This window comes from Monodelphis domestica, chromosome 6 (genome assembly GCF_027887165.1).
Source record: "Monodelphis domestica isolate mMonDom1 chromosome 6, mMonDom1.pri, whole genome shotgun sequence".
NCBI lineage: Eukaryota > Metazoa > Chordata > Mammalia > Didelphimorphia > Didelphidae > Monodelphis > Monodelphis domestica.
This window is the reverse complement of record NC_077232.1, coordinates 191,076,205-191,089,929: the sequence shown is the minus strand read 5'-3', so window position 1 is coordinate 191,089,929 and position 13,725 is coordinate 191,076,205. Positions and strand designations below refer to the sequence as shown.

Here is a 13,725-nt window from a genome sequence, read left to right as displayed (position 1 = left end):
TTCCATGTTATTCATATTTTTAATAGAGCAATCTTTTGATGCCAAAACTGCAGTTATATCCTCATTGAACCACATGATCAATCATATGTTTTTCTTCTGCATTTCTACTCCCACAATTCTTTCTCTAGATGTGGATAGCATTCTTTCTCATAAGTCCCTCAGAATTGTCCTGGATCATTGCATTGTTGCTAGTAGAGAAGTCCATTACATTTGATTGTGCCACAGTATATCAATCTCTATGTACAATGTTAATGTTCTCCTGGTTCTGTTCCTTTCACTCTGCATCAATTCCTGGGGTCTCTTTCCAAATCACATGGAATTCCTCCAGTTCATTTTCCTTTTAGCACAATAGTATTCCATCACCAGCAGATACCACAATTGGTTCAGCTATTCCCCAACTAACAGAAACCCCTTCATTTGCCCCACCACAAAGAGTATAGCTATAAATATTTTTGTACAAGTATTTTTTCCTTTATCTCTTTAGGGTATGAACCCAGCAGTGGTATTGCTTGATCAAAGGGCAGGCAATCTTGTAAAGCTCTTTGGGCATAATTCCAAATTGCCCTCCAGAATGATTGGACCAATTCACAACTCCACCAGCCATGTATTAGTGTCCCAATTTTGCCAAATCCCCTCCAACATTTATCACTTTCCTTTGCTGCCATATTGGCCAATTGGATAAAGTGTAAGGTGGTATCTCAGAGTTGTTTTAATTTGCATTTCTCTAACCAGGAGGGATTTAGAACACTTTTTCCTGTGCCTATTGATAGTTTTGATTTTGAAATGTTATTTTTAATTAAAGTAGGTCTTCTATCCAGTTTAGATTTTTGAAAAGTTTAATGTTAGAAAATTAGTTAAAGGTGAATTCTCATTTTGTAGACAGTTATCACATTTCCACTAGTTGTGTCTAGTAGCTCATTTTTCAGTTAATTGTTTGGAACTAGATCATGTTTTCCATAAGGAAACAGGTGCCAGTTCTGGTTACTACATTAAAGGCAAGGTAGTGAAAAAGTATCCTGGTCAGGGCAGCCACAAGGTAAAGGGACTTAAAACTGTATTATATAAGGATTAGTTGAAAGTGAACTGAGCACACTTGTCTAGAGAAGAGAAGACTCAAATAATTTTGGTTCTCTAAGATCCAGATGATTAGTGAGGAAATTAAATTTTTTTTTCTGGAATAGTATATCACTGACTATACCATTTAAAAATTTGTACATTTAAATGGAAGTATTTGATTTCTCAATAGAAAACATCAGCAACTTTGAAAAAGACACCAATGTTAAAATCCCTTTACCACGGCTAAGAGGCATCTTAAGAAAGACTGGCCATGCAGGTGATAAAGATGTACTGGAAGAGGAGGATAACTCTGTTTTTGCTAAAACACAATTTTCACATTCTGCACCTTCATCTCTGACAAGACTGGGTGGCAAAATCTTAGAAATTCAGCAAAGAACTCTCTCTGAAAGCCCTAATTCTGAAGTAAGTACTCTGTCTGAAACAGTCTTGTTCTTGAATACACACTTTTGCATCTGACCATGATTATTTATATTTTCTTTTGTCAAATTTATCAATTATCTATAGTATTAATGATAAAGGAAGAACATGGAAGTATGGTAAAGTAAATTAAAAATAAGATAACTATTGTACAGACTAATGGATGTGTTTTGGTAAATGACTACTGGTGCTCTTTTTATTTATTCATCAAATATTCATTGAACATATTCTCTATATATGCTGCCATGAGGGATATAAAACATATAAATGTCGTTAAGGAATTTAAAATCTAGATATTCTTAAATGAAATGAACTAACAAATTGTATTCCTTACCTTGAAATGAACTAACAAATTGTATTCCTTACCTTACAAAGATTCTTTTAGTATCTTTTCCTCTTCGGTACGTAGCATATATTTTTGTTTTAATGTGAATAAATGTAAATTGTTAATGTCTATGACAACAGATTTCATAGATTTAGCCATGGGTCATTGTAAAACTTGCAAATTTACCTTTTTAGACAGTCATACATACATACCGATATAAACATGTTAACTGTATGAAACTTCATATGGAAATATCAGATTGTTCATAGCCTAAGTACTGTTTTACATCATAAAAGATGTCAGTTTAAGGATAAAGTTTGTATGCATACTTACCCATTTGTGCATATGTCAGGGGGAAAATATGTGGTATTTAATACAAACAGAATAATAGATTTTTAAAAATCTTTGTTCTTTTTCCTTTTTGGGTGCCTCTACTCCCCACAAAAAATACTTAAGAAGTACCTATCCATAGTATTCTTATTCAGGAGAGAGATTATATGAACTTCCAATCTGTTTGAGAAGAGTTTTAAATGGAAAATCAATCTGAACTTCCCTCCTCCACCATGATAGTTCATTTGTTTGTTCAATTTCTCTTTCTTTGGTTAAGATCTCTATATTTTGTTTAGTTAATTTTGGACTTTTATAGTTTTATGTTTAATCATTGCCTTTCAGTTCTGTTTTTCTGATATAAAATTTTTAAATGATCCTCTTTTTTTTCATTGCCTATTACAATTTCACTTCATTTTGTTTTTGCTTTTGGTAATTTGTTACTTTTAATCAAATTAGGTAATGGTTTATCAGTTTTATTAGTTTTTAAAAAACAGTTTCTTGTTTTGCTTAGCAAAATTTTGCAGGTTTTTTGCTTTTCATCACTTTTTCTGATTTTTACCATTTTTTTGTTAGAGATTTTTAATTTTTTCAATTGCTTAGTCAATTCATTGATGTTTTCTATTTTGTTAAAATATGTTTTTGAGCTATAATTTTTCCTTTGAAAACTGCTTTAGTCATATCTCAAAAATTTTACTATGTTTTATTATCGTCATTATCTTTTAAATAGTTAAAATTTTTTCTATAATTTGTTCTTTGATGCCCTCATTGTTAGGCATATCATTCATTAGTCTATATTTAAATCTGTACCTTATATAAATGTCCTCTTTATTGCTTATTAATTTTGCATCAGTCTATAAAGTATGTACTTATTCTACCTATGCATATTTATGATTTCTCTCTTGCTCTAGTAGATAATTAAGTTTTGTAAAAATGTTATGGTATATAGAGAAATACACATTCATTTAATAATGTTCCCTTTCAGAAATTGTTACAAGTCATTCTTGAGTTAACCCAAAAAACCAATAAAGGGGCATTGCATGATCAGCTATTAAAACTATGTATTTTTCTTTCTTTCTTTCTTTTTAAAACCTTACTTTCCATCTTAGAATCCACACTGTGTATTGGTTCTAAGGCAGAAGAGTAGTAAGGACTAGGTAATGGGGATTATGTGACTTGTCTAGAGTCACACAGCTAAGAAGTGTCTGAGGTTAGATTTGAACCTACGAGCCACCTAACTGCCCAAAACTATATATTTTTTAAGTAGGCATCTTCAAAACTTGGTGGTACTATTAAAAAAATGGAATACTAAATGAGTGGAACAAACTTAAGTAATCAAAACCTAAAAATCAGTGAGTACAGCATTCCATTGAGTGATAAAACTGAGAACACAAATTCAGGAAAGGTTTCTTCCCCATGAATTACACAGAAAAACTAGAAGGCATTATTACTAATATTATCTTTAGTTGGTATAGCAGAGATTGAGGATCATAGATTTAAAGATGGAAGGAACCTTTGAGGCTTTCTAGTCCAACCCCTAAAGATGTAGATGAGAAGACTATGGCCAGAGAGATTGTGATTCGCCCACATTCACACACCCAGTAAGAGGCTAAGATTTGAATATAGGGTAAAAAAGATCTCAAATTCTGACTTTTACACCTATATCACAGTAAGCTCCAAGTGCCTAGTTTTTAGTTGTTGCTTGATTCACAGTTTTCCTTTCCACAATCATCCCCTTTTTTATATTGTGACCTTCTCAAGGTCACAGTTATATTTATTATACTTACCAAGCTACTAAAATAATTTCTAACTACTTCCCCCAAAATAATAAACTTCCCTCAATTACTCTATCTCTATTCTATGTTAACTTTATTTAATCTAAGGAATTCTTTGCAGGAAAGTTTTGGGTAAGGGTAGTTTTGGAGTTTTACAGTAAATTGAGTACAATAAATGTTGAACAAAATGGTTACAAAGAAATTTGAATCCTAATGCTAATATTACTGACTCTTGCTAAGTTAAACTAATAGTTTTTCCTACTCTACCTATGTATGGTTATTTGCAAAATATTCTATCTATAGATTTCCATTAACACAATTTCAGCATCAGCTTTACAATAAACAATTAAAACTTTACTATCTACAAATGCAGCTTAATTCTATTCCTAAATATAACTGTCTATCTATGCTTAATTTAACTCCTAATTTATTCCCTACTTAATATAGCTATTCCCTAAATCTCTAGTCTAATCTCTACCCTAATCTTATGTACAATGTATATACATGCTATGTTACGTATTTACAGACCCTATCACTATGTTACCAACCTAATTACAATATATACACTATTCACAGAGATTATACATATATGATATAATAATATACATTGTTCCTTAATCCTGATGTTAGTCAGATAGAAATATCTTTTTGATCTTTCTATTTGCCTGAGACCTTATGGAACTAACTATATACATATTTACATTTTGCATTAATGCAGTTTCAGACACTTGTTTATTTATATTAGGTCTCCACAAATATATATCAGTTTGTGATTTTTGTGTAATGTGTGTCTATAGTGTTGTGTTGGATGGGTACTTACCAAGTTTCTTCAGATTTCCACTTCTCATGTTCCCTGATGGTTCTCTTCTTTCTTCCAAGTTATGTACTGTTGCATGCTATTTTCCTAATATGTGAAATTAATATTGTTTTGATGCTCTCACCACACTTAGCCTTACATATAAGTCCCGTTTTCCATCTGTCCTCTTCTTGTATAAACAAATTTACAGAGTTCAAAGTCTTAGCTGTCCATTTTGACTTTTTCTCTTTGTTTCTTCTCTCTAGTAGCTTTTCTTGATGCTTTTCATCTGGGCTGTTGTCTTGTCTTCTTCTTGTTGCTGTGGTATGCTTGATGGATGTTATGAGTTGACTGTTAGGCTTTCTATGTCAGGAATATTCTGTGGCACTCTTCTTTCTTTGAGGTGCATCTGTGATATTATTCAGTTTTTGTTTTCATTTCTATTTCTCAGCATTATCTTTTGTGTAACTATCTTCTTCTTCTGTGTCTCTTACAGTGGTGTTGGATTTTTCTGGTTTTATGTGGGAAAAGTGGAACCATTAATCTTTCCCTGCAATTTTTACAGCTGTCAGGGTAGTGAGCAATACTTCACATGGTCCAGGACATTTTCTGTCCATAGCCAATTTTCTATTGAAATTTTTTATGTATACTTTGTCTCCTGGTTTGATGTATAAATTGTAATCCAGTTTACTTTTTGTTGTATCAAACCAATTTCATGCAGCTCTGCTATACTTATTTGTAAAGCTGGTATATATTTTGTTAACTGACAGTCTCTTCCTATCATTGCTATGTAAGCTGGTTTGCAATCCTTCCCTGCAAAATTGCATGTCCATATAGCATCTCAAATGGAGAGATGTGCAGAACTCCACTGGGTCTTGTTCTCAGATGGAACAGAACTAATGGTAGAATGTCTATCCATTTTAGGTGTGTTTCTGTGCAAAATTTACCTATTAATATTTTGATGTCTTTGTTTAATCTCTCCACTTGCCCTGAACTTTGGGGCTGATACGGTGTGTTTTTATTCCTAGATTTTTCTAAATTTCATTGAGTATTGAGTGAAATGATTCCCACAGTCTGAGTCCAATTTGGTGAGGATTCCAAATCTAGGTATGATTTCTTTTAATAGAATTTTGACCAGAAATGCCTCGTTATCCTTTTTGGTAGGGAAAAACTTCTGGCTGTTTAGTCAGTCTGTTTATGATCACAAGGCAATACCTAAACCCTTTGTCTCTTGGCATGTTGATAAAATAGATCTGTATGCATTCAAATGGAGTATATGCTAAGGGATGATCTCCTAACCCTTTGGTTTTATAAACTCCTTGGTAGAACTACATACAAATTTTACATTTTTGACAGACTCTTATGGCATATGAGGATATTCCAGGTGCTGTCCAAAATCATCCCCACTGAATTGATCATGGCTTGAGTTCCATGGTATCTTTATGCATGTATTGCATTGCACACGTGATAGAATAAGGTTCTAGGCAGGATAGGCTTGCATAGGTGTGAAAACCATATGCTCCTTATTTGTTTTTCCCCTAATTTCTTTATACGTTTGAATTTCCTGTTCATTGTAGGCATTAGTGAGATTGTCCTGTTCAACAAGCGAGATATTCAATACATGTAGGGGTCCTTCTCTAGCTCCAAATTTGGCTGTATTGTCTGCTCTATGGTTTCCTAAGGACACATGATCTTTATTACCCATGTGTGATCTGCAGTGGATTATTGCCACTTCCTTGGGCCTCAAGGAGTTGCATAGGCTTTAACTTTGGCATAAGTAATCCCTTTGCCTGCACTTGTCAAAAATCCTCTGTTTCCAAATTTCTGCTGTGGCATGAATTACTGAGAATGTGTACCAGAAATCAATGTAAATATTGACCCATTTATCTTTTCCGATTTGGCAAACTTTTAACAGAACAACTAGCTCTGCCCCTTGAGTGTTCACATGCTTTGGAAAGGATGCATACTATATATACACTGTTTGTGTTACTACTGCCAATCTGGTGTACCTTTCCCCATTAAATATCAAGCTCGAACCATATATATACATTTCAATTTCAGGGTTTTCCAGGAAAGTGTCTTTTAAATAATTTCTGAGTTTTTCTACTAATGATATTGTTTCCTGGCAATTATGTATGGGTTCCCTTTCAAATGGCAGATGTGGAATCAAGGTTGCCAGATATAATGGTTGGCAACATTTTAATGTGATATTTTTGTTGCTTAGTAACACAATTTCATATTGGGAAAGTCTCTGTTGCATACAAGCTTGTAAATGACATTTCTTCAATATGAACTCTACTTGGTATGAAGAGCAGACATTAAGTTTTGATCTTAGTACCAAATCAGATGACTTTTGAATCATGGTTGCTATGGCTGCAATTGCTTTCAAACAGGGAATTGTTCCTTTCTCAATTACGTCTAGCTGTGTATTATAATATGCCACTGGCTTAAAATTGGGTCCTAAAGTTTGGACTAACACTCCAGAAGGTATGCCTCTTGCTTCATGTACAAAGAGACAGAATTCTTTGTTGTAGTCTGGAATACCTAAGACTGGAGCTGTTATGATTACTTCTTTGAACTGTGCCAAGGCTTGGAGATGCTCTTTTGTTAGTTTCAAAGGTTTCTATGACTGTATTTCTGGTTAAGTCCATCAGGCATTTTGTTATTTGACTATAGCCTGGGATCCATTGTCCACAGAAACCTGTTACTCCTAAAAAGGCTCTCGGTTGTTTCTTAGTCTTTGTCACACTGAGCTTTTGGATGTCCTCTACTTTTTTCTTGGAAATATTTCTCATCCCCTTTTCCAAGATAAAACAAAGGTATTCAACTTTAGGTATGACCCATTATAATTTTGATTTGGCAAACTTTGTGATCTTTCTTATATATCTCTAAGAGGAGTTTTTTACTTTCCTGGTAACAAACTTTAGCAGATGGGGTTGCAAGAAGAATGTCATCCACATAGTGCACAATTTGCTTTCTCTGAATTGGATGTTTTTTAAATTTTGTTGCAGGATTTGGCAAAATACTGTTGGGCTATTGCAGAATCCCATGGGTAACTTTCTCCAGGTTAACTGAGACCCATTCTATGTGAAAGCAAAGATTTTTTTGGCTTTCCTTTGCAATTGGTATGCTAAAATAAGCACTACACAGATCTATGACAGTATAAAATCTAGATTTACTTGGAATATGAAATTATTTTAGATGGACTTGGAATGACTGCATGGGACTTTTTTTACAAAGTTATTTATTGCTCTTAAATCTTGAACCAGTCTCCATTGAATTTTTCCTTCAGAGTCACATTTTGCTTTCTTTATGGGTATAATTGGTGAGTTGTGTCCTGAAATGGTTGGGATTAGATTTTCTGTTCTAACAAGCCCTGGATAATCAGATTGATTCTCTCTATGGCTTCTTTACTTAATTTGTGTTGTGGTATCTTTAGTGGTGTCCCTTCTTTAATTTCTACTTTTACTAGTATTACTGACTTTAAACTCCCTACATCTGTAGAATATGTGGCCCAAAGCCCTTCTGGTGCATCACTTGGTATTTCAATATTGTACCTTCATTCGGATCTTTTGCATCATCCACTTGCCCCATGAATAGCAATGTATAATGTTTTAAAGAGTCTTTGGGTAATTGTAGAAAGATTTTCCCTGACTGATCACATTGAATGGTTGCCTCAATTTTACATAAAAAAATCTCAGAAGATTGGTTGGGCATTCTGAGATTAACAAAAATATGTGTTCTGTTGTTAGGAGTCCTAGAGTTACCATCTTTGATTTTAATTTTGGTACTCTGTTTTTTCCATGTTGCCCCCATTATTTGTACATAACTTGTGATTTGGCTGTCTTCAGAAGATGTTTTTAGAACAGATTTAGTTTGCCCCTGTCTCGATAAGGACTGGGGAGATTTCATTATGCACTTTGATCATAACTCTTGGTTTTGTGTTCTCATTTTGTTGGCATACTTGGACCATAGGTGTTTGTATTTCTATTTTGCTCATATCCTAGTTTTAGCTACAGACTTCTCTTATTGTTTTGAACATTCATCGTCAGTTTGCATTAGAATTGCATTAGTATGGAAACTTAAAGATGATGTAATGTCTGTGTTTGCTTTTCCCTGTGAGGTTGCTATTGGTAGGAATTTTTTGACATAAGGATTTAAGGCTGACTTTTCTATTATGTCATTGGTATGTTCTTTTGGAATATCATCTTTGTCTCCAGGAGGCCTGCTAATTTGAATGTTCTGTGATGTTGCAGTTTCCTCCCCATTGAACCATTCTGTTATTTGCTCATGTGCTTCAATTAATTCAATTGCAGTTTGTTTAGGATCCCTAGAACACTCTAATATTTATGTCTCATATGGTTTCTGCTTTTGCTTTTTCTATTACTATTTGTTCTGTACTTTCTGTTTTTAAGGTATACTCTTTCCTTTTTGCTACGTTACTTTTGTCTTGTGCTGAGAAATGTTGCAATTCACTGTTGCTTGGATCTAATCTTTTGTGTTCTTTGCTTTTTAAGTTATAGCTTTATAAGTTTAAGGTTTGTGTTTTAGAAATTATTTTAAGATCTGTTCCTTCCCTTTTCTTTGTATCTTGTTCCACTGTTCCAAAGAATTTCTCTTTAATCTCTGTTATATCATTATCTAATTGGATTTCTTCTTCTATCTGCTCTTTACTTTTGTTTTTTGCTTTTGGACCCTCTAATTCTATTTGCATGCATTATTTTTCCATTTCATTCTCCTTATTTCTCTTTCCCTTTTCCCTTTTTGATGTTATCCCATGCACCTGGCTTCATAATTGGCTCTGCTTAGCAGTTCCTGAAATGATTTGTGAATAACAAGGCTTTGCTCCTTGTTGCATGATTCTTTCTATAGCCTGTAGATCTGGCACATGAGCTGAAATTTTACACGCATGATCACAGAACAAGAATGATTTTGTGTTGTGTTGTATCTTGTGTTGACTTTTTCCTTATGGTTTTTCAGGTCTAATTGTTGTTTTAGTTTGCAAAACCTCACTATATGGCCAATTTTTCCACAAAGGAAACATCTTTGATTATTGGATCTCTGCCTTAATGGTTTATATCTCTCCTTGGTCTATAAGCTTGTAGTGTAGCTGTGTTTTTAATTTCATCAATTCCCTTTTGCTTAATGGTTGCCTTAGCCTCTATAAGTTGTTGTTTTAGTTCTTTAATGGTCTCATCCTTTTCCTTACTCTCTTCTCTACTTCCTGAAAATATATATGTAGACATCTCTCTCAGGTCTTCCAGGTTAAGCTTCCCACTTTGGACAGTGTAAACAAAAATAAGTCTTTATTGGCATGCTGCTGCCCCTTACAAATTGTCTTCTAATGTGTTGTGTATTATCCTCATTTAAATTTTGGAAGCCTGGGATTTTTTCAGCAGCTTTAGTGATTCTATCAAGATAGAGAGATGGGTGCTTTTTGTTTTCCTGCCTCAGTTTCTCAAATGTACCCCAACTATCAGGTGTTTTTGCAAAACTTTTCATAGTTTCAACCAGATCTTCTCTTGCCCATCTTAGATATACTAAATTTTGGTTATTGGACAGTTCTGAATCTGTCCACTGTTCAAGCAAGGATATAAAGTTTTGGATTCTTCTTTGACTCATTTATGAATTGGTCTTTTTCTCTAGGGGTAAATAATTTTGTCAGTAAAATTTCTAAATCTTGGAAAGTTGGGTCAGATAGTTGGATAGCATGTTTAAATTCTTCTATCACCTTGAAAGGATCAATGAAATATTTAGGCATCCTAGCTTTCAAATTATCCAAGTCCCCAGTAGTGAAAGGCTTGTGTGATTTTACATGGACAATTCCCAAATCTGCCTGTAAACTAGTTTTGTCTCTAATGGGTAGGATTGATAAAGCTCCTTCTACTTTCTTTTCTTTATCTTTAGGCTCTGCTTTTTCTATCTTTTGCTCTTTTGTTTTGGTGTTATCCCAATCCTCTTTAAGTTCTTTCACTACTTCTGCCAGTTGAGAGATCTTTTCCTTGATTCCCAAAATCATTAGTGTTACATCTATTTTATTTTTTTCTGCCCAAAATCTTGTTTCTAACCAGTTTATTGCATGGTATAGTTGTATGGTGGAATATAGACTGCCAATTGTGCTAGGAATGTATGATATTAACTTGTCCAGCTCTATCTTCTCATATATATTAAGGAAAAAATAGACATAATCTGGTATCATAACAAAGAACAGACTATAAATCATATAGCCAAATTGTGTCATCAAGGCAAAATATCCCATTGTTATCACTATTGGTCTTCTTGTGATTGCAATGGTGTTTTCTTTTAATGTTAGGCTTTAGATTTTGAAAGAACCCCCTTTTTAAAGATCACTTGAGGCCTTTTTCCTTTTACTACTATCCCTTTAAGAGCTGCTTTCTTCCTTTTGATTGACAGGTGTTCTGATTGGCTGCTTTGCTGTCAGGTAGCCTCTCAGCTCCTCCCCAAGATGCTACTTCTATTTTTCCCTACAGAGGCTTGTGTTGTTCTATAGTAAATTTCTACTGCTACCCCTTTCTTCTTGTTGTTGTTTAAAACTAATAAGGTTTTTTTGGAACTTTCCTGGCTTTGCCAAACTGTAATAAAATGAAGGTATTGAAGAGGTACAGGGGATAAGGAAGGGTTTGTAATGGGGAATTGAGGAGTTGAAGGGACAGAGTGAATATGTAGGCTGTTGAGGTAAAAGGAGAGAGGTTACCCCTCTGGTGAGAGACTGTCTTTGTAGTTTCCTACCATCCAAACCACAAGAGAGATACCCCTTGGTAAGTTTAGATTAAGGATGACAGGACCAGTGTTTTTTAGTGGACTTCTGGGGAATAGTGGAGCTTACTTCTCAAGGCTTGACTGGTAGTTGAACCCCAGAAGTCCCCTTTGTCTGGCAGACAGACTGTCACTGTTGGCTTTCGTTGTTTAGCCTAGGCTAATGAATAGCTTAGCCACCAGCCTCTCTTTCTTTGTTTTCCCTTCAATATGAATATGACTGCGATCTGCTATTTTTCAAGTAATTTTTTTTAAACCCTTACCTTCCGTCTTGGAGTCAATACTCAGAGGTATTGGCTCCAAGGCAGAAGAGTGATAAGGGCTAGGCAATAGGGGCTAAGTGACTTGTCCAGGGTCACACAATGTTGTAGTGAAAATTTCACCTTTTAAGATTGTTATAATATTGAACAATGGCCGCCAAGGAATTTACTTATGAAATTCCTAAAATGAAACACTCAAGTCAGAATGGAGTTTATGGAGGTTTAATCACAATGGGAGTAGGGAAAAGGAGAGGGAGAGGAGAGAGGAGAAAAGGGAAAGGGGTTACTCAACCTCTGACCAAGGCAGAGGGAGATTAGGCCAAGGTGGAAAGGAATCAGTCCTTGACTCTGAAGGGAAGCTGTCTGCAGGCCTCCTCCCTGTTCATGCTCCTAACACGAACTGCCATCTAGCCCTGTCCACAGGAAGTGAGCAAATTCCCGAGGCTGCTCTCTCCGTCACTTCCTGTGCCTCACAAGTGCCAATGGTGGCTAAAGTTTGGCTTAGGACAGCCCAGGTGGGCAGTTAGTTTTTTCTGATTTGTCATTGACTAGCACATGCCTGTGTAGTGTGGGTGTGCACAATTTTTTGGGTGCTAGACCAAGATGGAGATTTTAAAATTCACAACAGCTGGGAAGTGTCTGAGGCCAGATTTGAGCCTAAGACCTCCCTTCTCTAGGCCTGACTCTCAATCCACTGAACCACCCAGCTGCCCCCTTTTCAAGTAATTTAATAATTAGAGTAAATCAAGAAATGGGATAGGTAAGTGGGAATAGGAGACCCTTGCTGCTTCTTCAGCTGAGCCAAGATGGCTCAGCTTCAGCTTACCTATCTTCTAACTAGTAGTCATTATCTCTATCTTACTAAACAAAATGCAAGTGTCCTTCTTGGGAAGGATGGAAAGGATCTTCAGGGTGACCCCCTGAAGTTAAGGAATCAACCCCTTTCAGCAGCTTACTTTTGTCTTGTTCTTCCTCTAATGGATGCTCTCACTCATACAGGAACCTTCTTCTCCTTGGTAAGGGAATGGAGGCAAGTTTTTCCACAGGTTGGGATATAGAGCTCCTGGTCTTTGCTCCACACTCAGCTGAGTTCAAAAGACAAAGACCCTTTCAGTTAGCAGTTTCTCCCACAATCCTCTTCTCTCACTCTAACTGTCACTCCCCTTCCCATCACATTCTAACTGTTGTCTGCTCCACCCCAGTGCGCAGAAATGCAAAAGCTTGATTCACAGTTTTCCTTTCCACACACAGTAGGTTCCAGGTGCCTGGTTTTTAGTTGTTGTTATTGTTGTTTTAAATCAGAGGTGCACATTAGGAAGTGTCATTTCTACAACTTTAGTTGGGGCAAAAAGGGGGAAAGGAACAGAGATAGAAAGAAGGGAGAATTCTTTACCAAACAAGGAATGTTGTCATCATTTCAGTCATATCTGACTCTGTGACTCCATTTAGGGTTTTCTGGAGTAGTTTGCCATTTCCTTCTCCAGCTCATTTTACAGATCAGGAGATAAGGCAGACAAAGGATAGAGATAGTAAAAAAAAATAGCTAATTGTGATTACATAAAATTTAAAAGATTTTTGTCCCAATAAAATTAATGTAGCTAAAATAAGGGGATACTTGTTGGGTAGGGAATATTTTTGCAGTAAAAAACAATATTTTGCTGTAAAAAAAGCCTGATAATCCAGTATATAGAAGGAATTGGCACAAGCATAGAAGATCTCAAGGCATTCCTCAGAATTCCTACAGAAAAAATGTAATCAGTGGATATGATAGGTATTTTCAGAAGAAGAAGTGCAAAATTAGTTGGGATCAAAAGATTAGCCTCTTGCTCCTGGCATTGTTAATATTGAAACTGACTGATTTCTAAGATTGTGAATAAAGGCTTTGCCTAGGGAGTTTCCCAAGTTTAATTAAATGTTATAACTACTACTATTTTCAGGTGATCCATCAAAACGCAAGTGATCATCCCAGAA

General features: G+C 35.2%; 1 protein-coding gene across 23 annotated transcripts in view; it reads left to right on the top strand.

Moving 5' to 3' along the window:
* The window catches only part of MAP9 (microtubule associated protein 9), a 132,256-nt gene that overhangs the window by 17,199 nt on the left and 101,332 nt on the right, over positions 1–13,725 (top strand). For all 23 annotated transcript variants that reach the window (XR_008912919.1, XR_008912918.1, XM_056802806.1 and 20 more), the window contains one exon: positions 1,247–1,479. Coding sequence is in view for 21 of the 23 variants with exons in the window: in XM_056802806.1 (XP_056658784.1) it covers positions 1,247–1,479 (233 nt within the window). In the remaining 2 variants the exon portion in view is untranslated. The remainder of the gene's footprint in view (positions 1–1,246; positions 1,480–13,725) is intronic.